This window comes from Bombyx mori, chromosome 25 (genome assembly GCF_030269925.1).
Source record: "Bombyx mori chromosome 25, ASM3026992v2".
NCBI lineage: Eukaryota > Metazoa > Arthropoda > Insecta > Lepidoptera > Bombycidae > Bombyx > Bombyx mori.
Window position 1 is genome coordinate 7,866,474 of NC_085131.1, and position 27,655 is coordinate 7,894,128.

Sequence of the window (27,655 nt, forward strand, 5' to 3'; positions counted from 1 at the left end):
CCCAGCACTCAATCCGTGGACCCTGTTCATGTAGAATTAGTAGACAGTGAGGTAGAACGCAGAGCCTCCTTGCCACCCTCTGATGCGTTACCACCCGTCACCCCGATGGAAGTTAAAGACTTGATCAAAGACCTACGTCCTCGCAAGGCTCCCGGTTCCGACGGTATATCCAACCGCGTTATTAAACTTCTACCCGTCCAACTCATCGTGATGTTGGCATCTATTTTCAATGCCGCTATGGCGAACTGTATCTTTCCCGCGGTGTGGAAAGAAGCGGACGTTATCGGCATACATAAACCCGGTAAACCAAAAAATCATCCGACGAGCTACCGCCCGATTAGCCTCCTCATGTCTCTAGGCAAACTGTATGAGCGTCTGCTCTACAAACGCCTCAGAGACTTCGTCTCATCCAAGGGCATTCTTATCGATGAACAATTCGGATTCCGTACAAATCACTCATGCGTTCAACAGGTGCACCGCCTCACGGAGCACATTCTTGTGGGGCTTAATCGACCAAAACCGTTATACACGGGAGCTCTCTTCTTCGACGTCGCAAAAGCGTTCGACAAAGTCTGGCACAATGGTTTGATTTTCAAACTATTCAACATGGGCGTGCCGGATAGTCTCGTGCTCATCATACGGGACTTCTTGTCGAACCGCTCTTTTCGATATCGAGTCGAGGGAAGCCGCTCCTCCCCACGACCTCTCACAGCTGGAGTCCCGCAAGGCTCTGTCCTCTCACCCCTCCTATTTAGCTTATTCGTCAACGATATTCCCCGGTCGCCGCCGACCCATTTAGCTTTATTCGCCGACGACACGACTGTTTACTATTCTAGTAGAAATAAGTCCCTAATCGCGAAGAAGCTTCAGAGCGCAGCCCTAGCCCTAGGACAGTGGTTCCGAAAATGGCGCATAGACATCAACCCAGCGAAAAGTACTGCGGTGCTATTTCAGAGGGGAAGCTCCACACGGATTTCCTCCCGGATTAGGAGGAGGAATCTCACACCCCCGATTACTCTCTTTAGACAACCCATACCCTGGGCCAGGAAGGTCAAGTACCTGGGCGTTACCCTGGATGCATCGATGACATTCCGCCCGCATATAAAATCAGTCCGTGACCGTGCCGCGTTTATTCTCGGTAGACTCTACCCCATGATCTGTAAGCGGAGTAAAATGTCCCTTCGGAACAAGGTGACACTTTACAAAACTTGCATAAGGCCCGTCATGACTTACGCGAGTGTGGTGTTCGCTCACGCGGCCCGCACACACATAGACACCCTCCAATCCCTACAATTCCGCTTTTGCAGGTTAGCTGTCGGGGCTCCGTGGTTCGTGAGGAACGTTGACCTACACGACGACCTGGGCCTCGAATCAATTCGGAAATACATGAAGTCAGCGTCGGAACGATACTTCGATAAGGCTATGCGTCATGATAATCGCCTTATCGTTGCCGCCGCTGACTACTCCCCGAATCCTGATCATGCAGGAGCCAGTCACCGTCGACGCCCTAGACACGTCCTTACGGATCCATCAGATCCAATAACCTTTGCATTAGATGCCTTCAGCTCTAATACTAGGGGCAGGCTTAGGGACCCCGGTAACCGTACTCGTCGAACTCGACAAAGAGGTCGACGTGCAACCTAACCCATGCATCAGCCCGCTGAGTTTCTCGCCGGATCTTCTCAGCGGGTCGCGATTCCGATCCGGTAGTAGATTCATTCGCGAAACAATTGCTCTTGAGTTGTTAGGTCTCCTTCGGAGGCGCTCGGGCAGTTGTTAGCAAATCCCACCCCTCTTGGCTGAGCCTTTGCTCGCCCACCTGTCCTGGTGAAACTGGAAAGGCCTTCGGGCCACCAGTAAACTATCAATCATAAAAAAAAAAAAAAAAAAAAAAAACTATTAGATTACCTCAAAGCTCATCTTCAGTATATGTAAGTCACTGGGGCAACTTTCCGAACACGTGGCAAAAATAGTAAATTACTGTAGAAAAAAATGCTTAAAAAGAGTTTGCAAATAAGTAGATCATCGGAGTCATCGGAGCACGGAACGAGCCTTGGAGTGAAGCATATGCCCGGGCATATGTATATTTTTCTCTTCCGTTCTCTTCTATCTGCCGTTATCTCAACACTCACCCCTCTCTCTCACTCTCTCTCTCATATCGTCATTCACACACCATCCATGTTTTCTTCGGTCGACCTCTTCCCCCTCTACGTTGCACTACCATTTCCATACATCTCCTAGTCACATGTATCTTCTCTCTACACATTACATGTCCATACCATCCTTATAATATAAATTTAAGAATTTTATTTACTTCGTTATGAAATAATCGATATGTAAAATAGTTATATTTTATTTTACTTAGATGCTCCGGTTTGCTCTGAACCATCTCCTCAAGTAGTAGGGGCCGCAATAGATGAGGCTTTACAAGTTCGATGCGCGGTCCACGCGGACCCTTCAGACGTAACTTTCTTATGGCAATTCAACAATAGCGGAGAGAGTTTCGACGTTTCTCCAGCTAGATATGGTACGTAGTATATTGTATTTCTTTTTGGAGTTTACTTCTTAAATATCGATTTCGTTTATAAAACCTTTTTGGACAATTTTTGTACCACGTACGAAAAATTTTTGGGTAATAAAATCGATATAAAAAAAATATATACCGAATTATTACAATAAATGCATTTATTTGCCCTCGTTAACTATTATATAGTTAATGACAATCGGACTTCAAGAGTAAACTCCAGTCGTGTATCGAACCTGAAAATCACTCTTTTTCCAATACTCTATAGTAAGAACTCTTTTAAGATCCAACATGGATTAATATTATAATATATATCTCAAGTAAGGTGAGTTTTAATTAGCTCTTTTTTACTGCTATAGATGGGCACAGATTTACTTCGTATTAAGAATGTTAAGTATGTATTAAGCATGGAGCTCTTATACAAATATCACAACGTATACAGCTTCAGTAAAATTTCAAACCTCAATTATGACTGCTTTGTATAATGTGGATAGCTTTAAGTAGTGTTCTGCGACTAAATAAGTCCTTAGCAACACGAATTCGATAGAAATATCATTTTTTTTATAATTGCATTGTACAAAAATGTGGCATTTGATTTCTTTGGCACACTAAGAACAAGGTGGAATGACTAATTAATATGTTCTGGCTTCCAACGTGCCAATCAATATGTGAATTATGTGTTCAATATCTGTAATATTTTAGATTACATTGCATCATTTTTCGACTTCAGATTATGTTTTGATTAAAATAAATATATACATACAAAATAGGCTGTAATATTAATGTATTATTATTTCAAATAAGAGACATTTCATATAAGAAACAGTTTCGGCTTAGCAGTTAAAGGAACTTATTTCGATGTTGTTGTAAAAGGTACAATCAACAGCAGTGTAAGTGAGCTTCGGTACAGGCCATCAAGTGAAAGGGATTATGGAGCTCTAACATGCAGTGGTATTAACACAGTAGGTCGGCAAACACAGCCCTGCGTTTTCCAAATTGTTCCAGCTGGTAAGTACATTGCTATAAATAGAATACATAGATATACAGTCAAAACCGTTTACTGCGACATCGTTTAATACAACATGCCGGTTATAATAACCAAGAACAAAGGTCCCGGCTGAATGCCATATGACCGCCTTATTAAAAATATTGCTTTCTACGACATTGGTAATAACGACATACCTCATAAAACGACCACATTTAACTAATATTTCGGAGAATTAGATCTGTTAGAACGACCGGCTAAGCTGTATTGTAAACAATTTGAATAGGTATCCACATTTGTCTTCAATGGCTTTTAAAATCAGGAAAGAAAACAATAGGATTTAGTTTAGTGTAGGGTCTTTTCTAATTCTTAGAAACAAAACACGTGCATGCGGTAGTCAAAGCCCACTTCTTCATATCTCTTCAGTTAGTTGTGTTACTTATCTATACACAAGACGCACCAAAACTTTGTGGAGTTATTCGTGAAACTTTCAAAATCTCGCAAAGAAAAAGAAAACAAATTAATATTGAAGAAAAATCGCGTATTATGTAAATATATTTTTCCAATAATTCCCTATCGATTTGTTTGTACTTGCACGATACACATTAAACATCACCGGTTGTTACGACTATCGGTTTTTACGACTGAATATGAGTAGTCCCTTCGATGTCGTTATAACAGATTTTGACTGTAGATATAAAGTGAAAAATGAATCTGCGAGTCAATTAAGCCTCAAGATAATTTTAATTCGTTCTCTTTGCTTAGAAACTTTTTTTTTAAAACAATATTTAATTTTTGACGAATAATACCCTATCAGATTATGTTATTCGTCCGTGACCTCAAAAACTGATCGAATCGAATGATATCTAATGATAAAATAAAAACAATCAATATCTGTATAAGAAACGCGAATTTAAATAGTAAAAGAAGTTTTAATGGTGTCTATGATTTATGAAAAAAAAAAAAATACAACATTACTATACAAGAAAACATCACCCTTTATAATATTCTGGTCAATGAACACCACATATAAGACAGAATTTATAGCCTCCAGAGATATAGAATACGAACTTTCTTCAAACACTTAAAAACAAGTTATTCACTTAGCTGACGCCAAAATGACGCGTGTCCAACTTCAAGAATAGTTTTGGTCTAGAGAGAGATTTATTCGCTTAAGTTCTTCGAGTTGTTTATCTATTTTTTTTTCTTTATTTACTGAGATTAGAGGAATTGCGTTTTTCAAATTCCTCTTTCAAATTTATTGGATAACCTTATTTTTTAATATATAAAATTATTTTTCTTTGGCTAATTGGTTGTAACGATAATTATAGCTCTTATATACCTAGTCAGGTCATAAATTCTGTCACATGTTTAATGTAAAATAATTGAAACAAGTTTATTCATTATGTAACCATTCATATACCAAAATGAACTCAACAAAACATAGATTCTTATGACACTAAAGTTTATTCAAAATGACCTCCGTGATTTTGAATACAGGCCTTCAACCTGCGCGGCCAGTCGTCTATCGCAGCACGAACGAGGTCCATGTCAATATCGGCGGCTGCCTTAATCAAGGATGTCTTGAGTGACTCCAAATTGGGATGAGGCTTTGAGCATGCCTTTTCCTCCAAGTGTTGCCATATCTTGTAATCTAACGGATTCAAATCTGGACTAGAGGAGGGCCAGTCTTCGTGCCGGATGAAGTCGATTTCACGCGCCGCCAGCCAGTCTTGTGTGCTCTTCGCTCTATGAGCTGGCGCCGAATCTTGTTGGAATACCCAGTGCCTGTTATTGAACATGGTATGAGAAACAGGTTCCACAAGGTTCGTCAGGACTGTATTTTGATACACAACTGCATTCGTTTTTACACCTTTCTCACAAAAATGTACCTCTGTTAAGCCCCAATAAGAAACTCCCAACCATACCATGAGCGAGGATGGAAAATGACCTCGTTGGACACGCGGAATACGGTTGCTCGCTTCTTCACTACTGTGTGCGTACACTTTATCATTTTGTTTGTTGTAGCTCTCTTCTACGGTAAAAAATTTTTCATCCGAAAAAAGAATTTCCCGATATTTTTTTCCCGCGTACCGCTTCAACAAAGCGCGGCATCTCTTCAGTCTCAGGTCCATTAGACGAGCATTCAAACGATGTCCTGTTTTTCTTTGATATGCCCGAAGCCCTAAGTCTTCATTTAATACCCTTTTCACCGTGGTTCTGCTTAACCCCATCTGAAGGGCCAACAGTTTCTGCTTACGTTTGGGATTTCTTTGAATTCGCGCCTTCACAGCTTTTATCACTGCTGGAGTCCTAACAGACCAAGGGCGACCACTTCTTGACCTGTCATCTACACTAGAGTCTTCATTGTATCGTTTGATGGTACGATAAACGAATCTTTTGGTTATATTCAAATTTTTCAGTATGTTAAAAATTTGAATTGGCGCGTAACCGCAACGATGCAACGCAATAACTGCAACACGGTCTTCTTTAAGCGTCCACTCCATATTTAAAAATGAGTAAAATTCTAAAAGTATACATTTTTATTTTTCATGAACAATTCGAAATTCGAATTCAATAAACTTTTTTGTGGCCAGCATTCTAAAAGAAAAGTTTTTACTGTGTGACAATACTTATGACCTGACTAGTTAGATAGAAATGGAATTAAAAAAAATAGTATGATAAATAAGTTATAGTAATAAGACACCAACTATATATATTTACATCAATGATATTTATAAAACTACAAAACAAATGTTTTTTACAAAACAGCTCGCCCCTCACCTCCAAAGAATTGCACAGTAACGTCTAGTAACAATTCGACTTGGCTGGAAGACTCCAAAGAAGAAACGGAAGATTTTCTGATTGTGCGATGTGTGACCGGCTATGACGGCGGTCTTCCACAACTGGTTGTACTGGAAGCAGTTGATTCTGACAGTGGAACTGTTAGATTCAATGTAACTGCCAATGAAACAGGTAAGCGAATGCTACCAATATTTAATGCCAATATGAGTATCTTTACAAAACGGTCATGCCTTTGAGAGGTAGATGACCTTTTAGTGTTAAATAGTTGTAGAATCCCACAGGCACGATAAAGTGATACCGTTGCCAACATTTAGGTCAAAATCTCGATTTACTATTTAACATCTGTCCCGTCCTTGCTATGCACGATTGCTTTAAGTGGTTAGGTACCTGAGCGTCCTCAAAATATACCCGACCAAAGTCACCTTAAAACGCGATAATTTCAATGAAAATTTTACATCATATTTAGATCATAACAAAATAAAATTTTCGATAAATTATGATATTCTCAGGTAGTACTCAAAAAGCAATTTAAATCACTTGTTAAAATAGTTAAATCATTATTTACCAAATGCTGCAAACGTGGTATTAATTCAATAATACATTCAGATGGAGTTGCCTTCTTCTCGGTGCCTTCAGGAGTTTTGTGGTCGAGTAGAAATGCTTTAAGACTCACCGTACATTCTAGGAACGATAAAGGATCCTCTGAACGTATTTTGCTTCAAGCACTCACTTACCAAGGACCGGAAAGGAGAACAGGTGCGTACTAAGACGCGTGTAGTTTCTTGTTTATTAACAAGCTATAGTCTCAAAATTTTCATGTGATATGTACTTTAGATAAAATTAGGATTTCGATTTCACGTCACTAAGGCAAAATATATATTTTTATTTATTACTTACATGGTTGTACGAGCTCAAAGCCCAGCTGGTGTTAAGTGGTTACTGGAGCCCATAGACATTTACGACGTAAATGCGCCACCCACATTGAAATATCAGTTCTAAGGTCTCAGTATAGTTACAACGGCTGCCCCGCTCTTCAAACCGAAACGCATTACTGCTTCAGGGCAGAAATAGGCAGGGTGGTGGTACCTACCCGCGCGGACTCACAAGAGGTCCTACCACCTTGCTTAGAGGTATTAAGAAAATATGTCCGCGCTATAGTAAATGTTTGTGACAATGTAAATGACACAAATTCACTACGGCTGATCATTATTTTGAGTGATTGAGTACCTGGTTACAACAACTTCAAGCCATAGACCTAGGTTTCCTACTTCAGTGCTTCAAGCCCTTGACTTGCTAATGTCAATCAATAAAATAAAAGACAAACAAATTTAAATGAAAACCTAAAAATAGGGAAATTTAAATTGATTTTTGAACTAGTTAGTTACTCAATGAAAATGTTCCATCATTACGAACTGTGATTACGCGGAAACTAATCACACGTCTCTCGGGGCCTATTGTGTAATTGACTGCTGATAGATAGACAATAAGTAGACCAATCTGCTAGACGGTTTGACGTAAATCTGCAGGATGCCCTAATACCTATAGTTGACTCCTTTGCACACACAAATTCACTATAAGATAGAACGAGACACCTATATTATTAAGTTGAACACGATCACAAATCCTTATCTGATGTTCAATATCAGATCTCTGTAATGATGTGGTGGCCACCTCAAATTTCGTAGATAATTGGGTATTAATAGCTTTCCTTTAACCATTGTCCGTAACACTTAAACGAAATCTGCATTGAAACGAGAAGACATTATCGACTTCTAACGTCATAGATTATCTTTTGGTGTGAAATTACAGTTTCAAGATTTCTTATTTATTTATTTATTGATTTTAGTTTCTTCAATAAGCATCCCTGAATGTTTTGAATTTAATCATGTTTATATCGTCCTGCTTCTTTCCAAATTAAGAAGGAATTATATTTATTTTCATTTTTTTATTACAGTCAAAACAATTATAAATTAGTATCATCTATTTTTGGCATACGTCGCTCTATAGACCTCTAGAGCATAATACCTTGTTAATTATGTAACGGAACCCTACCGTAACAATGCTGACATGTCATTGTATTATCTATAAAATATTGTGATGTTCAAAAAGTCAGAAAAATAGATATTCAATAACTTAGTGACTTTTATATTTATTGCTTAGATAGGTGGATGAAATCACGGCTCACCTGGTGTTAGATGGTTACTGGAGCCCATGGACATCAACAGCTTTGATGCCGAAACCAACTTGAGACATGAGCTCTAACGCTCCCTTTTCTAGTATAACGACTCTCCTGGCCTTCAAACAGAAACGCATTAGTGTTCCACGGCAGAAATATTGTTGATGGTAACTATCCATGCAGGCTTACAAGACTGCCATTATCCAAAACAACGTGAATGAGCTGTGAAATTCCTACAAATTCATTTTTTATAGATGGAGTCAATAACTTAGTAGCCGGAGTATCTAAAACTGCGTTTTGGGCCATAATTGTTACATCTGTGATCACCGCCAGCGCACTGATACTCATCGTGTATTTTTTGAGAAGAAAGAGGTATGTTATCAAAAAGAATATCATCAATTTGGATCGAACTTTTACGGCTTAATATCGCGTTTATTGTTTTACAGACGTCCGTGATTATAAAATAAGTAAATTATAAGAGACTTAAATTGTAAAAATAGTTTTAATTGTTTCTATAATTCAAGAGAGCCAAAAAAATCACAGAAACAATAATTTTAATTCTATATTATTTGTTGATCGATTACATAACCTTAATGTAGTGTAATATATTTTTTTTATTGCCCTTGTAGGCAGACGAGCATACGGCCCACCTGATGGTGAGTGGTTACCATCGCAGATGGACTTCAGCAATGCCACGGGCAGAGCCAAGCCGCTGCCTACCGCTAATAATAATAAAACCGTTAATAGTAGGCATGGTAACTAAAGTCATAATTCACTTACTGTTTCGATACAGGGAGAGACCGACAATGAAACAATCATCAGAGCTTCAAATCAACGCTGGATCCGGTCAGTATGTGGTAGCGTACACACTAAAACCTTCTAAACAAGCTCAACCTGATATCTTAAATCCACCTTCTGGTAAGTTCTTTGAAATCATAACACGTATTCTTCTAGATAATATTTCACTAACCAGTTACATATCAGTTATGGAACAGAGTGATTTCTTAAAAAACAATTACGATAGATGCTTCTTTTAAATTTCTAGATGAGTTTATATGCGTTCCATTAGTATATTTTGGTCGTTGTATGTTAAGAATTGTAGTGATAATTATGCGAATCGTATTTTATGTCGTCTCTCACGAAATCCTCAGTACGTTATGATAATATGATCGTATAAAGTAGCTATCTCTAAGGTATCTGGTAGTGACAGTCTAACACTTACCATATTTTTGTCTATCGTTTGGAGAATTTGGATAGGAGGCATAGGATTGGCACAGGAGTCTATAGTACCCTAGGTGTAAAGTGGTTACTCTCTAATATTGGTGCCTGCATCCTTGATTTGAACGTCGGGATCAGTCATCTTATCCTTTAGGTCACATCATCTTCTAAATGACCTCATGTCGTTTTGTGTTACTTTGGCAGCGTCTCTAGCATATTATTATACCGTTGTTGAAATATAAATATCTTCTACAAAAATACATTGCTGATTATATTTTAGCACCAAGCTTATTCAGCGTAATTGAAGTATCAGAGGACTTTTGTACTGTCTGACGTTTTAGATGGGGGCACTCAAATTGCTAAGGGCGTTGCAGGGACTGTCAAAAATGGCACTCTACCCATGAGTGACGAGTGGTCCGCCGGCGAAAGAGCCCAGTACGCGGTGAGTTATTTTAATCGAAAATATTATTAAATTCATGGCATTGTTTTTGTTATTATTCTTCTATATTTTTGTCTACATTGTGTTTTGCATTGACGATCAATCTTAAGACTGAAAAGAGGCAACAGTGTAGGTATATTATTAATTAATGGAATATAGTTAAAATTACTTTGTATTGTTTTGGTGTAATGTCTGAAATCTAAAATTTTTTAATCATATTTGCGACTTGCAAGAAACCGAAAATACTAGTATTATAAATATGTCACTCAGATTATCCCATAATAATATTTAAATGAAATAGTACTCAAATATTAATAAATAAGTAAATAGGTAATTAATAAAAAGGTAATTTTGTAATAAGATTTTTTTTCGTATGTGTTATGATTTCATGCAAAAAGTATTAAAAATAATGAAATTGGATCATTTCTTGTTTTTTGCTTCCATTTTATAAATTCTGGCGTTTCGAATATGTTTTAATAAACACTAGGTACAATTGACGTGTAACTTATTTTTATTTTTTATTTTTTAATGCTTGGATGGGTGGACGAGCTCATAGCCCGGCAGATGTTAAGTGGTTATTGGAGCCCATAGATATATACAAAGTAAATGCGCCACCCACTTTCTGGAGATATAAGTTCTAAGGTCTCAAGAAGTTACAACGGCTGCCCCACGCTTCCAACCGAAACGCATTACTGCTTCACGGCAGAAATAGGCAGGGTTGTGGTACCTACCCGTGCGGACTTGCAAGAGGTCCTACCAGCAGTAAATTTTTTGTAAATTTATTTGTTGTATTTGTTTATTTATTTTTCACAAAACTAAGTAAATTATCTTGAAAATATAGAAATTAAAAACAGTATTAATTTGTGATGAGGTTATGTGAAAAACATATTAGAGTTATATGTTTAAGTTGACCTCGCATGAATGGAATTGTTGTCTAGTGTCCTTATTATACAACGTAATGGATCAATTTAATATTATTGTACATTAACAATATTAATTCCAAACTAAAACGAGTGTGTGAGCACCAAATATAAAAGCACAATAACTGTAAAATTTACGAGCCACGGAACTTAATACTTTTACGACTATAAAAAGAACCGACCGAAAATTTTCGCGCGTGGAAACACATCTTTATTCCACACGCAAATACGAAGATACATTTTTATTTTATTATACAATCAGCAGCGATGAGAGCGTATTAATGTTTTATAACGAATACATACGTTAGCGTATGAAAAAAAAATGTCCGAATAAATTAATCAATATTCGCTCGCTTTTTTCGTCAATTTCGACCTTTGATTTTTTTCGTTTTATACACGAAAAAATATTCAATTTGTTTAATGTAAATGCTATTTTTTTAATGCTACATTCGTAGCTATATGTTAAGACTGCTAAAAATACGTTCTGAAAACTAGGTCGTTAATAAATGTAAAAAAAAAAACATAAAATCAAACAGCAAAAAGTTAACACCCCTGTAAATAGTATGAAATTCACATTAATGTCGTAGATCTAATTAAAGTTCCTTAAAAGTTTGGAATCAGTAACGGATATTAAGACTGGTATAGAAACTCGTGGCACCCGAACATTGTCGATAAAATGGTATTTTCATTCACAGTCGTCGCCGAAAACGTCACTCTCAAGTAAGCCAGCTGCCTCTGGGACCACCACGCTCAGTAGGAGAGAGCATCTCATAGCTGAAGAGATCCCAGGACCGGAGAGTTGCGTATAAGCATGTACCAGCGTTTGTAATGTCACTGTGTTTACAGAACGATTGGCGTTTTTTTTTTATTGCTTAGACGGGTGGACGAGCTCACAGCGCACCTGGTGTTAAGTGGTTACTGGAGCCCATAGACATCCACAACGTAAATATGCCACCCACCTTGAGATAAGTTCTAAGGTCTCAGTATAGTTACAACGGCTGCCCCACCCTTCAAACCGAAACGCTTTACTGCTTCACGGCAGAAATAGGCAGGGTGGTGGTACCCACCCGCGCGGACTGACAAGAGGTCCTACCACCAGTAAAAACTACTGTACTTTGAAACAGAATCATCAGAATTCGTTGGAATGATAAGTCGCGATCATGTTTTAATGAGTACACGTGTAGCACTGAGTGGCTTTTCCATTTATTCAAAGCCTTTTCTTAGGTACTACTAAAATATGTTCATTTTGTACATTCACATATCGCTTATTCGCTCGAATTGAAACTTTATTTCTTGGTATTTACTTCACCAGAGGATGACCGAGCTTTGCTCGTTTTTTTTTGATAACGCCATCTTGTTGTGTCTTTAAAGCGGTTAGTTGCCCTCAATTAAGAAAAATAGTATTATTATTCGCCAATAGATGTCAGGAAGAGTTGATTATTGAAAACACGAATAAAACAACATTTTCTGAAAATAAATCGTAGCTAGATCGGTTTATCGCCCCCGAAATCCCCTGTATACTAAATTTTATGAAAATCGTTGGAGCCGTTTCCGAGATTCAGATTATATATATACATATATACACAAGAATTGCTCGTTTAAAGGTATAAGATACAATCGGCTGTGAAATATCAAAACCCAGGATCTGCATAAAACTAAATTTTAAAGGAGAGCCGAAAAACAATTTCATATCTATAACTGATTTTTACTCATTTTATAGACAAAAAAACGCATGACGTGCAAAGACTTTCTGACTTACTAAAGTTGCGCGGGAGCTATGACGTTTATTTCAGCCATTTAATTGACTTAGTATCTGCATTTTAAATCCAAGTAACTACAAGCACCCGAGTAAAAATGAAATTATAATTTTTTGATAAAAAAAAATATTTCAAGTCTATCGCCGAACCACCGGTGCACGGTGTCCGCACCACAACGTTGCACCACCGCCATTTGGCGGAAAATTTCGCCGCACGCTTCGAAAGAAATCTCTCAGCACCGCCGCACCACAGCCGAAGCATAGCCGAACGTTTCGAATTTTTTACGTTTACATTTAATAAACACTGGACGTAAAAAACGTTTACATTCACACACACACATAGGTATGTATATGAGAAAGATATGTCACTGCTGTAGTGCAGCGGTGGTGCGGCGGTAGTGCAGCGAACCCACTCTTATTAAACAGTCGCGGCTATGGTGCGGCGGTGCTTCGGCGATTAAAATGCCGTGCAGCGGTGTTTCGGCGGTAGAGCAGCTAACCCACTTTTACGTAAGCAGTCGCGGCTATGGTGCGGCGGTGCTTCGGCGACCATAAAAAAATTCAAATCGTCACAGTCATAGTGCGGCGGCGCTTCGGCGATTAAAATGCCGTGCGGCGGTGCTTCGGCGATGATTCGGCTAAATTCTGTTTTTACTCGGGCACTTACTAGGTTTTTAAAATGGTTGATGTTAGATACTATATCTAATCTTGTAATTTATGTATTTTGAAAACGTTTACTGTAGATACTAGATTTCCGACGCTGTGCAACTTCGTTTTTTACAAATTTTTGGGGGTTTTTGCTATCCTGGTGCGTGGCGAATGGTCTATAAGGTCGAAAAATGCAAAAACACACTTTTTTTAAATTTCTTAGATACTAGGTTTTGAATGCCGCAATGTTTTGATATAGAACCATCAATTTATGGTATGTAGGGCATGAGTTTCAACAATAAAATGGATTACGCATTTGAAAATAAAAATCTAACCGGTATTTTCGAATACCTATCTCTATATAAGGAAATAATTAAAATTTTGTATATTGTTTTTAGAATAAAATTACAAACAAAATAAGAGAAAAAATTAGTACGCGCTTTGTAAACACAGCGACATATTTTATTCTTGTAAAATTGAAAAATGAAATTAAAAATGTAAAAACCTTGAATGGCATACAAACAATTTTGTAATTTTTGTATATATTAGTAATATCCCTGTACGTGTAAATGACTGTGGACATTGTGATAAAATAAAAAATGTAAATATTAACTAAAACAAATAAAATTGAGTATTAATACTGTGTGTTGCTGTTTCATTGTTGTTTTTATAAGTCCATATGACGTCGTGGCCTAAAAGATAAGACGTCCGGTGCATTCGTGTTGAGCGATGCACCGCTGTTCGAATCCCAGGCGGGTACCAATTTTTTTAATGAAATACGTACTCAACAAAATATGTTCACGATTGACTTCCACGGTGAAGGAATAACACCGTGTAATAAACCCGCAAATATTAATTTGCGTAATTACTGGTGGTAGGACCTCTTGTGAGTCCGCGCGGGTAGATACCACCCTGCCTATTTCTACCGTGAAGCAGTAATGCGTTTCGGTTTGAAGGGTGGGGTAGCCGTTGTAACTATACTGAGACCTTAGAACTTAAAGAACTTAAATCTCAAGGTGGGTGGCGCATTTACGATGTAGATGTCTATGGGCTTCAGTAACCACTTAACACTAGGTGGGCTATGAGCTCGTCCACCCATCTAAGTAATAAATAAAAAAGATCATAAACGAACAACATTACTACCTCACTTCGTTTTCGGAACCCTTCAAAAAGACCCAGTAAAAATAATAGTGCAATGAAACCAAAACCAAATGAGCAGCCTACTTCTCGTTGTGACGTCATCTGTTAGGATAAATTGTCGATGGCGGCTTGCTGACTAACCCAATCAAAGCTTAATTAATCATTAATTTTAGAATGCGTGTTTGTAAATCAGCGTGTAGCAATCCAGCCACAAGGGACGAGGATGTTGATTATGTTGTTAGTATTAAAAGCGTAGATAATAAACGAGTGGCGGAATATTATGCAGGAGGTACGTGACTAATGCATCACAGTTAATCGCAATATGTGAATTATGCAGGCCGCCTCTAATATAAGGGAAATCCCGAAAGCGCAATAATGAACATCCGACGTAATCCGGCACGGGGCTGTTGGTTAACCAATTAGGAGCGTTTTGTTAACGTAAAATTGTAATTAACAATATAATTCGGAACAAATTCGTGTTTGGCAGTTGTCAAGTTTCATGCAGTAGTCGATTAAAGCAAACTAGAGGTCCCGCAGTAGTCGAAATTCGACTATAATTAATTCGAATTGTAAGTTTGTACACTATTATGATTACCTATATTTTATACTTCTATAATCACAAATTTCGTCAAGACTACACTATAAAAAATATTAACAAAGACAAACAATATTTAATTTCAATTTGACAACAGACGTCAAGAACAAAAGTTTGAGAATAAATAGTATGCATGTTTGTGTGCGTCAAATACATGGTATGTAGTGTGTGTAATGTTTTCTTTATTGATTTAATGTATCTTTTATGCATTATTTTGAAAAAATATTAGCATTGTGCACTTATTCTCTAAGTATATTCTCTATAAGTATGGAAAATTTCATACTCGTCCGTCCGCGCAATTTTCGTAAAAAGGGATACAAAGTTTTTGCTTCACGCATTAATATATAGATAATGTTTGTCAAGAAGCTAATACAGCAGACGATTTCAGGCTTACGTCCGGTGCATTCGTGTTGAGCGATGCACCGGTGTTCGAATCCCAGGCAGGTACCAATTTTTCTAATGAAATACGTACTCAACAAATGTTCACGATTGACTTCCACGGTGAAGGAATAACATCGTGTAATAAAAATCAAACCAGCAAAATTATAATTTGCCTAATTACTGGTGGTAGGACCTCTTGTGAGTCCGCGCGGGTAGGTTTTGTTTTGTTTTTATTGCTTAGATGGGTGGACGAGCTCACAGTCCACCTGATGTTAAGTGGTTACTGGAGCCCATAGACATCTACAACGTAATGCACCACCCACCTGGTAGGTACCACCACTCTGCCTATTTCTGTCGTGAAGCAGTAATGCGTTTCGGTTTGAAGGGTGGGGCAGCCGTTATAACTATACTGAGACCTTAGAACTTATATCTCAAGGTGGGTGGCGCATTTACGTCGTGGATGTCTATGGGCTCCAGTAACCACTTAACACCAGGTGGGCTGTGAGCTCGTCCACCCATATAAGCAATAAATAAAAAAAAGATGTGTGGTATCGTGGGACACCGGATAGGAACGAAATTCAATATAAAAAATAAAAAAAGAATTACGAGAAAATCGCGCGGTGAAATATCGCTGTGCGGAAAACAAGGCCTTATTCCACGGATTTTTTCTTAGGGTTTTTACTATCACATTTTTTTCAGTTCGGTCGCGCAGCAAAATCCCAATCTCCTCCAAGCCTGCCGTAAGGAACTTCGTTCCAAAAATCAAACCGCATCACAATGTTCAATTGTGTTAATTTTTATATTATTTTATGTATGTACGTATGTGCATCTAATACATAAGACTTACCTACAGCTATTAATCTAAATCGATTTGTAAATTTATTACACTCGACGCCTAGATAAAGTTCACGTACCTTTCTCGTGTGAAGCGGTTGCTGACGGCCCTAGACGTGATATTTAGGTATTAAGGTTAGAAGTCAAACCGTCCAGAAATAGTACGATAGTAGAAATTACTCGGGTCGACAATGTATAGTAGGTACTGTCAGTTACTATACAAATTGATAATGATTAATACAGGATACATTTTTTTCCATTTTGGAAGTGTTCACTATTACAATATGTATTTGTAATTGCGACATAGACACATCGCTCGACACGAATAGCTCTGCGCCTTTTATTCTTTAGGCTTCGAATTCTAGAGAAAGTAAAAGAATATTGTCGCTAAAAATGAATGAATCATTCTAATTAGCGATACATGGAAATTATGTTCGTCAGTTTACATTTATCTGAGATACTCTTGGAGTAAATGTTTTAGGAATTTTTTTTTCTCTGCTTGCGCTGTCGAGAATGAGCACGAAATTCCCAAGCGTGTGCTCGTTTAACTCGTAATTTTTCATTGAGCCCGAGAGTCGGCGAGAAAGCCTCCAATTAAGTTTCTCTTTGCCGTTTGCTCCCGGAAAAGGGAAAGAAAAATGAACAACAAAGGCAGAGGACAGTTCGGAACTTGACTTCTTCGTGTGATGTCAAATGACCTCTCTAAGCAGTTTTTACTCTGATATATTTCTTAGCAGCTTTTTGACGTATACGATAAATCTATGTCCACTCTAGTTTAGTTGACCTTGGTAGACCTTTCCAGTTCTATATCTGATCTTAATTAAAGAAATATTCTGATATTATAGTTCGACAAAAATAGAAACAGCTTTACGACGCAAATTAGGGGTTATTACTGTTTACCGCGCGCGCGTATAATTCTCATGTTTTGATGTGATCGTAAAACATTAAACGTGGCCAGTCGATTCTTACTCGGAGGTGTAAATGGAATGTTACTTTATTCGCGCTCTGACAATAAATCCACTCACCTACAAAGCCCGTAAAATTCGGTGGGTTGATTGAGTCAGTATTTTTATTGTTTCGGGCCGTGAATCAATGGCGAATGTTTGAGTAATAAAAAAAGTTTTACGATTGTTTTCACGGGGAAATTTGTGGCGCATGAAATGCTCTCCCACACTCATTTTCTTACTGAGCGTCTGCTATTAGGAACATACTTGACATTGTCGGCAAGTTTTAAATCCTTAAGCGAACAGTTCTGTATTGAGGCAAATATTAATGTAGAATTTGTATGCCACTTGTGAATGTGCACAAAATAATGTAAAATGGTGCGCTCACTCTTAGTCTCTCAGTGTGTTTCTTACTAGTGAATCTTAGTAACAAAGCTGCATAATGAACCGAAGGTGATATCTATTTGAAAAATTTGTAAACCTAATTAAATATTTTTTAAATTTAGAATTGTTTCACTTTCTCATTCATTATTTCAGGTGGTATTTTTGAATGACTTCACAAGTTGTAAGTATGATTAAAGAGAATTATTACGTAATTTGTGTTTGAATAGCTATTATAGAATACAAGAAACTTAGAAACAATATGAAGCGTGCTGACGACCTTTAGCTTCATAATAAACTTGTTCGTACACAAGTTCCCAACAAAAACATCTAGAACGTCACTCTACATATGATGTCTACTTTTTGGAAGATATTTCCACCGCGAACAGTGCCTTTTAAATGTGTTAGTTTATTACTTTAATTTCTTTATACAACGTTTTGAAAACTGGCTGGATGAAATTAATGTTCGAATGCTTTTTAAGATTGACTTTTTAAGCTATCGCATAGCTTTTATCGCGGGCTTTGAGCGCGGCGACCGAATCAAGAAATTCCATAACGAAAATAAAACCTAACACCCCCCCACTCCGCTTAGCATGTAGCTCACGATCAACAAATTCACACTTTGCGCTTGTCTAGTGTTTGTGAATAAGCGCGCGGCGTGACGTCGCAGTGCATACGGTTCATGAAAAGTCTGCCCATCTCTCTCTTGCGCGGTCTAGCTTATGAATGTGAAGGGGACGGTTAATGTTTTGCTTTTGTCAATGTTTATAAATATAGCGTGGTCTTATTTTTTTATTGTTTTAATATTATATTATTATTGTCTAATTATAATTGCATAACTTAATAAAAAATGCTATGCAACAGCTTTACCGCGGCAGTCCTCGAGTGCACACGTATTTTTTTATAACATTGAGAATCTTTTGAACTAAATGCAAATAGATTATGATTAGGCGTTTATTTATTGAGAATCTCTCAAAAGAAAAGTTTATTAGTATTGGTCTAATACGATAATCTTCATGTAAATAATCAGTGCAGGATGTCCTCGGGCTAGGTGGAGTGGCAATCTATACAGGGTGGTAAGAGTTGGATGAGAGGAAGAAGCCGAGGATCATATTTAGTGACATGCAATTGGAGAGGTGATGATGATGATGATATAAATAAAACGACGTCTAAGTTTGTGTATTGAATATTTTCATCACTCGATCATTCTCGCATTTGAAACGTCATCGCGTCAGACTGAAAAAATAATCGAACCGAAGTCCGAGATGAAAATGTTAAAGTGGCTTTTAATCGATTATTTCACACGTAAAAGACATTAATTCGTGCGGAAGGCATTACTGGGCTCGCTTCCCGTAATTCGGCTGTTACGTAGCCAATGGATGGACGTGTCCGTAAACAGCGATTAAAATAATTCAGGTGGACGGGGTTGGCCGGTCGGAGTCCCTCGATCATTGTCTAGGTAATAATCCCTCATTACGTCGATACGAGAACAACAGCACGATTACTTGCGTTTTGTTTTGTGCAGCACAACGCTTTTGATATCGGTTATTTGTTTAAAATTTTATTCAGTGAAACCGCCGTTTTCGGATTTAAAATAACTTTCGTATTTAATTAATTAATCATCTCTTTGTCATCGTGTTGCTATTGTGAGTAATTAAATATTATTTGAATAAATTATGATCTTGGTAGTTGCTGTAGATGGATAGCCCGGCTCACGGGTCACCTGGTGTTAAGTTAGTTAAGTCTCTAAAACTCGAATTATTAGAATTAGGGCTATCTTTTTGATGTGGCTATTAAATCCTTTTAATATATTGTGTCAACACACGCCGAGCAATAATAAAAATCTTTTTTTTTATTGCTTAGTTAGGTGGACGAGCTCACAGCCCACCTGGAGTTAAGTGGTTACTGGAGCCCATAGACATCTACGACGTAAATGCGCCACCCACCTTGAGATAGAAGTTCTAAGATCTCAGTATAGTTACAACAGCTGCCCAACCCTTCAAACCGAAACGCATTACTGCTTCACGGCAGAAATAGGCGGGGCGGTGGTACCTACCCGCGCGGACTCACAAGATGTCCTACCACTAAAATCTAATAACAATATCAAAAAATCTAATAACAGCTAGTATGCACACTCATATACACATGCAAACAGATTTATTTACATCAGGTTAAGATAATTGAATTGAATCTAAAATGAGGTATTCTTTTTGATAATCACTAATTAATTTCAGTCGTTAAGGTGCTATCAAAACTTAACCTACTAACAAATATTTCAGACGTATAAATAAAAAAGCCTAAGAAAATCGCTGAGTCGTCTGTACGTTAAGAATATTGAGAAGATTCATTACAATATGCTTTACCACGGAGATGAATAAAGCCGTTCGATTACAATGGGCGTGCACCTATTTCTGTAAGGAGATAGAATTTTTTTGTTCCGTTCAAGAGATAGCTCTATTTAGGTTGAAGAAAAAGATTTATTGCCTCCGTCCTCAATCGGCGGGTAAAAAAAGACCATATAGATGATATCGGGCTTCGATTTTATTCGTATATAAAAATTATGGGATTTCGCTTAAAAATATTAGCTTAGCAATTTGTAGAACTTACAAAGTATTGTATTATGTAGCGATTGGGAAACAATAAAAGAAATTAAAATTGATTAATGTAACAATAATTAAGTGGATACTTGGTATATATATTAATTCTGGTCTAGTTCAGCTTTCAACACGTCTGATGATAGTTTGAATAGAATCACCACACACTACCACCAAACGAACAGCAGCCTTTTCCGTGTATTATTCCGATGTACTGCGATCACCAACTGGCGTTTACTAGTAGGGCTTATTGTAAGCCCGCACGGGTAGGAATCATCATCCTGCCTATACCTGCCGCGAAACTTTCACGCATTCCGATTTAATAGCCATTATATAACGATTGAGAATTCAATCTTATGTAGATGGCGGCATTTATGTTGTAATATATATCTAATTAACTTAAGCCCGTATGGGCCGTGAGCTCGTTCACCTATTAAGAAAATAGAAGAGGATAATTAATAAATATATTAATGAAACTCATCTTTTTGTTTGTATTATTTTTATGGATATGAATACAGATTGAATTAGTAATTTAAAGGTAGCTTGCAGCGTTACATAAACAGATAAACATCTCAATAAATAACAGCACTGTTCCCAAATCGCAACAGGAACAAATTCCCGTGAATCATAACACAAGTTTACGGGTTTATCACGGAACGTATAAATCTCATTTCGTCCGCTTAAACTAAGACAAAACAAAGTAAATATACAAAAATATCCGCAAGGCCTGATAACCGGTAAGCCGGCGGTGCCCGGAGGACCGGATGATAAATCTTCATTTGCCTTGTTCGCACATTCGACCCGCCCCTACCAATTAGTTAACCCGCGGCTGCCGTTACGACCACTGCGTACTTACCTACGCCACAGCACAGTGAATCGTGCAGTAGGTCGCGAGCTCGGCGTCCTAATTTAGCCAAAACTTTTGTTGGCGACGAACTAATATTTTCGGACACAAGAATCCACAATTTGCGTTTAATTTTTTATAGTACGATTGTTCAATATGTCTTTTTTAACTATTTAGGATATTATATTTTGATTCCTGATAAGCACGTGTAGCTACCACCAAAAAGCTACAACCAAGCCAGTTATGTCGCAACCTTAACCCGAAGTGGGCGGTGATGGGCCGTGAGGTTGCCCACTCATTTTTACTGGTGGTAGGACCTCTTGGTAGTCCGCACGGGTAGGTACCACCACCCTGCCTATTTCTACCGTGAAGCAGTAATGCGTTTCGGTTTGAAGGTTAGGGCAGCCGTTGTACCTATACTGAGACCTTAGAACTTATATCTCAAGGTGGGTGGCGCATTTACGTTGTAGATGTCTATGGGCTCCACCCTTACACCAGGTGGGATGTGAGGTCATCCAGACATCCAAAAATAAATATATAAAACAAAAAATGGTGTTATACTTTACTTTTTAGAACTAGATGGTATGGGACAAAAATGATTTCGCTTTGAAAGCGCCAAAGGGTGATCTTTTGTTCTACAGTACAAACAGACCTGACCTACTGTGACACAGTAAGACCCTGGTATGTTCATGCTCGGATTTCCGCTGTGGTCACCTTTATCCGTTTTGTGTTAGCGCGGACTCGGGATCGGCCCGCGGTTCGACTTGAGACGTTCACGGAACTTCGTGAGCGGAACCCTAAAAGAGGCACGTGTTTCAACAATATTTATTTTATTGTTCATGGATCTTGATTTTACTTCTTGATAGGTGTGATTGTTTCGGTTTTTAGTCCGATTCAAAAAAAGAGGAGGTTGTACATTCGCCTGTATTTTATAATGAATGTTTTTGAAAAAACCTGTAAACACACATTTAATTGACACTGACTACTATGATAATGTTTTCTCATTTTATTTTGCTGAAAACGAGCTTTTTATTTATTCAAATTCGTTTTTTTTTTTTTTTTTTTTTTTTTTTTTTTTTTTTTTTTTTTTTTTTTTTTTTGTCAGGAGGAAATCGCCGGACTTCCGCCCTCCACTGGGGATAGAGGGCGGAGCATGTCAGAGTCGAACTGACTAAAACCTCCTGTCGCTCAACAACCAACGTCCAAACCTCGCATGAGACAGAACTCATGAAGAGGCAGAGGGGGGAAAGTGAAGCGTTTAGTGCGGAGCACGTCTCTCCCATCACCCTCCCCCTCGGGACGCCGGACCGGCGGTCGTCGGCGCCACGACCACCAGCCCTCTCGGTCGGCAGGCTATCCGAAGCCCGCCTAGATGGCGCCGGTTAGAGTGAGCTATCCTACGGAATACCCCGCTGGACCAGAACCAGCGTGAGTCGAGGATAGCCGGCCTTCCATCACCCGGATGCTCTTGCGTAAAACGCGTGCAGAGCAGCTTGCACGTCGTCTTCTTAGGCCCCCTTCGCCGGTCCCCAGACCGACATGTGAGGGGGACCCGAAACACTTAGAGGGCCAGGGCTTGGGCGAGATCCGCCTCCCTGGCCCCCGCTCGACGGCGGCGGGATTGTGCGTCTCTCACGCGCCCCGCCGCCTCCTTCTGCGAGATGGTGCACTCGCAGAAGTCGAGCATCGCCTTCCACGACTCGTCGTTGCCGAGCATCGATGCCACAACACTCGGCAACGACAAGTCGTTTCCTACTTTTGCGACGAGGACACGGCGCCACCCCTCCCATGCGGGGCAGGCGACGAGCGTATGCTCTGCCGTGTCCAAGTCGCAATCACAATGGTGGCACTCTGCCGTCGGCTCGGCTCTGATCCGGTGCAGGAACTCACCGAAGCAACCATGCCCAGTGAGCACCTGCGTGAGCCGGAAAGTGAGGCATCCTCTGTCACGATTCACCCAATCCACAAGGACCGGGCGAATCGCCTCGACGGTCCTACGACCGGCCGAAGGATCAGCCAGCCGCCTGGACCATGACTCCAGCACGGACCGCCGAGATTGGGCCCTCCGCGCTCTGACCACACTGTGGCTGGGACGCGCCACGCCCCGGGCGCGAAGGTCAGCCCGCCACTGATAGTCAGCGGCGAGCGCCTCCGCTTCCAGAGCCCAAGGCGGCGTCCCAGCCAGTACACACGCCGCCTCAAAGGAGATGGTGCGATAACCACGGATGACCCTGACCGCGATGGTGCGTTGCGGCCGTTGCAGCAGCTTCGCCACCCCCGCGGCCAGGGACTGGCCCCACACAGGCGCCCCGTATAGGGCCATTGATCGCACCACCCCCGTATAGAGACGGCGCGTCACCTGGTCAGGCCCCCCGACGTTGGGCAGAAGCCGGCTTAACGCGCCGGCCACCCCCAACAAACGAGGGACCAGGTGCTGAAAATGAGCACGGAAGGTCCAACGACTGTCCAGAATGAGGCCGAGGTACTTCAACTGCACCCCGACCCCAATCCGGACGCCTCCAACCACGATATGGGCATCGACAGGTGGCACTCTCCGGGGCCTGTGGAACCACATGGCCTCGGATTTACTGAGTGCCACGTCGAGGCCCAATCTCCTGATTTTGCCGACGACATGCGCCACCCCAGCGGTAGCAAGACGGGCAGACTCAGCAAAACTCCCCCCCCGGGCCACGACCAACGTGTCGTCTGCGTAACAGATTACGCTTAGGCCCGGGAGGAGGGCACCCCTCAGTACCCAGTCATACCCGATATTCCACAAAAGGGGGCCGAGCACCGACCCCTGTGGAACACCGCGCACGACCGGGAACCGGTGCACGATCCCACCGTGTCCGGTACACGTGACCGATCTGTCCTCCAAGTAGGAACCCACCAGCCGGCGAAGGTAGGGGGGCACTCCGTGCCGTTCCAGCGCCCCCCCTATCACGGACCAGGGCAGGGTGTTAAACGCATTGGCGATGTCGAGAGACACCGCCAAAGCCACCCCACCCCTGGAGACGGCCTCCTCCGAGAGGGCCCGCACGCGAAGGATCGCGTCTACCGTTGAGCGGCCCTCTCGGAAGCCATACTGCTCCGCCGACAGATCGGGTCCCACCCTGACCAGATGCTGGATGATGCGGGCCGCCAGAATGCGTTCCAGCAGCTTGCCCACCTCATCCAGCAACACGATGGGACGGTACCCGGCGGCAGTATCCGCCGGGCGCCCCTCCTTTCTCAACAGCACGAGTCTGCCCGTCCTCCACGATGAAGGAAACCGTCCCGACTCGAGGCAGGAGTTGTAAAGCCTCAAGAGTCGGTCCCCTAGGGCACCAAGAGCCAAGGCCCAAACCCGGCCATGCACGCCGTCCGGGCCGGGTGCAGTGTCTTTCGCGCACATTTTGCGCACGGCCACACGGAGCTCCGCCCCCGTTATGCGGGGCACCTCAGCAGGGACTTCGCCGTCGTATTCCGGCGGCGCGTCCATAGCGGGAGCGAAAAATCCCTCCCGCTCCTGCGGGATTCAAATTCCGTATAATGTTTTTTGATTATTTATTTAGATGAATATTTATTAGGACAACGATGTGTTAATGAGCTCACGACCCTTCTGTTGTTAAATGGTTTTTGGAGTTCATAGACATCACAAGAATCGCAAAGTGAATGCTGCCACTCATCTTGAGATTTAAGGTCCAATCTTTCTTTCTCTATCTCTTTCTTTCTTTCTCTGTTTCTCTCGGAAGAACGAAGGAAGACCGAAGGACGAACCAAAAATGGAGCTGCCAATGGAGTCTGCAATCACACCAACACTTATTATATTTAAGTGTTAATCCATTTTGCCAATTGACGAGACGCTGCCATCCTATCTCTATATATGCTTATATATATAGAGATAGGATGGCAGCGTCTCGTCTCTGCCTATTAATGATTCGGAGCCTACGCGTGGATAGTGGGGGTCGCCCCAAAGCCCGTTCGGTGCCCCCGTAGACGACTCCTTTCTTTTTCTCTCTCTCTTTTTTTGTGTATGTGAGATTACTGGTTGCCCAGAGGCCTTTCCAGTTTCACCAGAGCAGGTGGACGAGCAAAAGCTCAACCAGGAAGGGGGTCTCACTCTCTCTCTCTCTCTCTCTCTCTCTCTCTCTCTCACTCTCAATTATATTATACAGTCACGAGCAATTAAGCACTGAGTTACTGAGGCAACTACCTATATATAACGGAATTCCGGTTTGAAGGAAATGTATAAACTTCAACCATAACTTCAATTACCTAACCCATGATTAAACAGACAAGCGAATAATTGGAGACCTGTGCTGCTTTCGTGTTCTATGATCAGTTACGACTATTTTGTTATGATTTCAAATGGGAAAGTCATTCTAAATTTAAATTACTGAGCCGATTACTTCACATCTTTAGGTCATACACCTGAATAATGCGGTGCTCCATCGCCAATGAAGTATGTTTTCCATTTCTATGCAAATTGGTTTTGTTCAATGAGCGACCACGCTTTTAGGGTTACCTGTGGTCGAAATACGAATTAAAAAAAGTTGTTTATGTTTTTACCTAATTATGTATATCTCCAGAATAATAGCATTATAAGCTATCACATTTTATTTAAGAGCTTTTGTTAAAGTAAAAATCGGTTTTCTGTAAAGTCGGTTTACTGACGATAGTTGAACATGACAACGTCATAAGAAAATACTGATGGAATGGTTTCATTTTTCAATTATCGCAATTTTCGTTGCTATAAACAATTGACACCACATTTACTTTTCACTGAACTTCATACTTGACGAAAACTTGTAAATGTATTATTGTATAGCAGCTGTCAACGCGGATGCATCGCTCACTCAAGTAGGAGAGAGACGGATGTCGAACGCTGCCGAACGCGGAGGCCGATTGTGCCTCTTTGTCGCTCGTTGCGCGCTCTTGCTTGCACTTCAAGCCTTAAATGGAACGCCTCAGAGCGAGGTAACGCCGCATGAGTCATGTTTTTTCGTGCGTGCAGCCGGCTCCATCGAATTATAAGACGTTGTCACGTCAAAAAGTTTTTTTTTTAAATCACTTTAGTCGCCCTACGAGAAGTTGACAAAAGCTGACAGGCCACAGTCAAGTTTCATGGACACGACCTTCAGTATTGAAGAAAGCGATGAAGAAGAAGAAGTATAGGTAAACGAGCTCATACCCTAGTTGGTTATAGCGGTTACCGAAGTCCTTAGGCATAATAACGTGAATGGCCCAGCCACCATGAGAAATGAGGGCGAAAACTCAATGTTACTATAAAACGACTGCCCCGCCCTTGTAAATGGAATGCAAAACTGCTTCACAGGAGACATTTGGGGTATAATAGTACCCACCGGCTCACAACAAACACTGCCTCTAGTAAAAGGGGGTTAAATAACATATTAAGTGTTAAGCGGTTATCGGAGCCTATAGACATGAAAAATGACGCCATCCACCTTGAGACATAAGTCTCAATTTTGTAGCACAACGGCTGCCCCACCTTTGAAACCGGAATGCTTCGCTGCTTCGGGGCATAAATTCGGAGGAAAATAGTACGCATCCGTGCTGATTTATGGAAAAACTCTAAAAAAACGCATAGATGACAATAACAAAATGTTTCTTGACCGTGTTATCATAATATTTACATGGGGGATGTAGGCAAGCAATTCAAATTCTTAGACAGCAAATTTAGAGGGGAAATAACAAAAGTTTCCATAGTGTTTCATTCTTTTCAAAGCCGTCGCTGTCGTTGAAGCTGATTTCCATAGCCTTAAAACATCTAGGCATCAGCTTTTCGCCGTCATTCTGCTATAGTAATAAACTTCCAGAGTAGAAAAGTAGGTTTTATCCGGTCAGTCCAATTGCAAACTATAGAATTACTGTATGAAATTTAATCTTATAAACCAAACATCATCATACACTAAGAAGCGGTGTTATGCCATATTATAGATAGACTTGGCCAGAAGGGCATTTCTGACTTTCATGAGCCACCGTAAACATTTACCGTCAGATGTGTAGTATGCTCGTCTGCCAACAAAGGACATAAAACAAAAATTGATGAAAATTACCAAACATTGAAGGTACAAGGTCGTATTTTTTTTTCAGCTTCTGACATAGGTGTTGTTGTTTACGAGTTAAATATTTAAAATATAACCAATTGTACAATATTAAAAACCAATCATAATAATTCTACGTCTCTAAGTTGTGTCTACGACATGACCACCAGTAGATATACTATCGTACCAGTTAGGGCTACAAAGCGAGACAGCCCACTGAGTTTCTCGCCTTCTTCTGAGTGGGTCGCGTTTCCGATCCCGTGGTAGATTCTGCGAAGCACTGCTCTTGCTAGAGCCAGTGTTGGCAACACTCTCGGTTAGAGCCCCATGAGCTCACCCTCACGTCAAGGAGAAGGTGAAATAGACTCTCAAGGCTATCAGCATAGGTAGGAAAAGAAAAAAAGATATGTTGCATGTTAAGAAT

At 40.3% G+C, this 27,655-nt stretch overlaps 1 protein-coding gene across 4 annotated transcripts in view; it reads left to right on the forward strand.

Moving 5' to 3' along the window:
* The window catches only part of LOC101743616 (nephrin), a 209,281-nt gene extending 195,165 nt beyond the window's left edge, over positions 1–14,116 (forward strand). For 3 of the 4 annotated variants that reach the window (XM_062676155.1, XM_012689904.4, XM_062676156.1), the window contains 8 exons: positions 2,366–2,527; positions 3,398–3,532; positions 6,282–6,485; positions 6,921–7,070; positions 8,745–8,862; positions 9,284–9,408; positions 10,050–10,150; positions 11,763–14,116. In XM_062676155.1, the coding sequence (XP_062532139.1) occupies positions 2,366–2,527; positions 3,398–3,532; positions 6,282–6,485; positions 6,921–7,070; positions 8,745–8,862; positions 9,284–9,408; positions 10,050–10,150; positions 11,763–11,876 (1,109 nt within the window). In that variant the 3' untranslated portion in view covers positions 11,877–14,116. The remainder of the gene's footprint in view (positions 1–2,365; positions 2,528–3,397; positions 3,533–6,281; positions 6,486–6,920; positions 7,071–8,744; positions 8,863–9,283; positions 9,409–10,049; positions 10,151–11,762) is intronic. The other variant, XM_012689908.4, reaches the window with a different exon arrangement.
* The last annotated feature ends 13,539 nt before the right edge of the window (positions 14,117–27,655 follow it).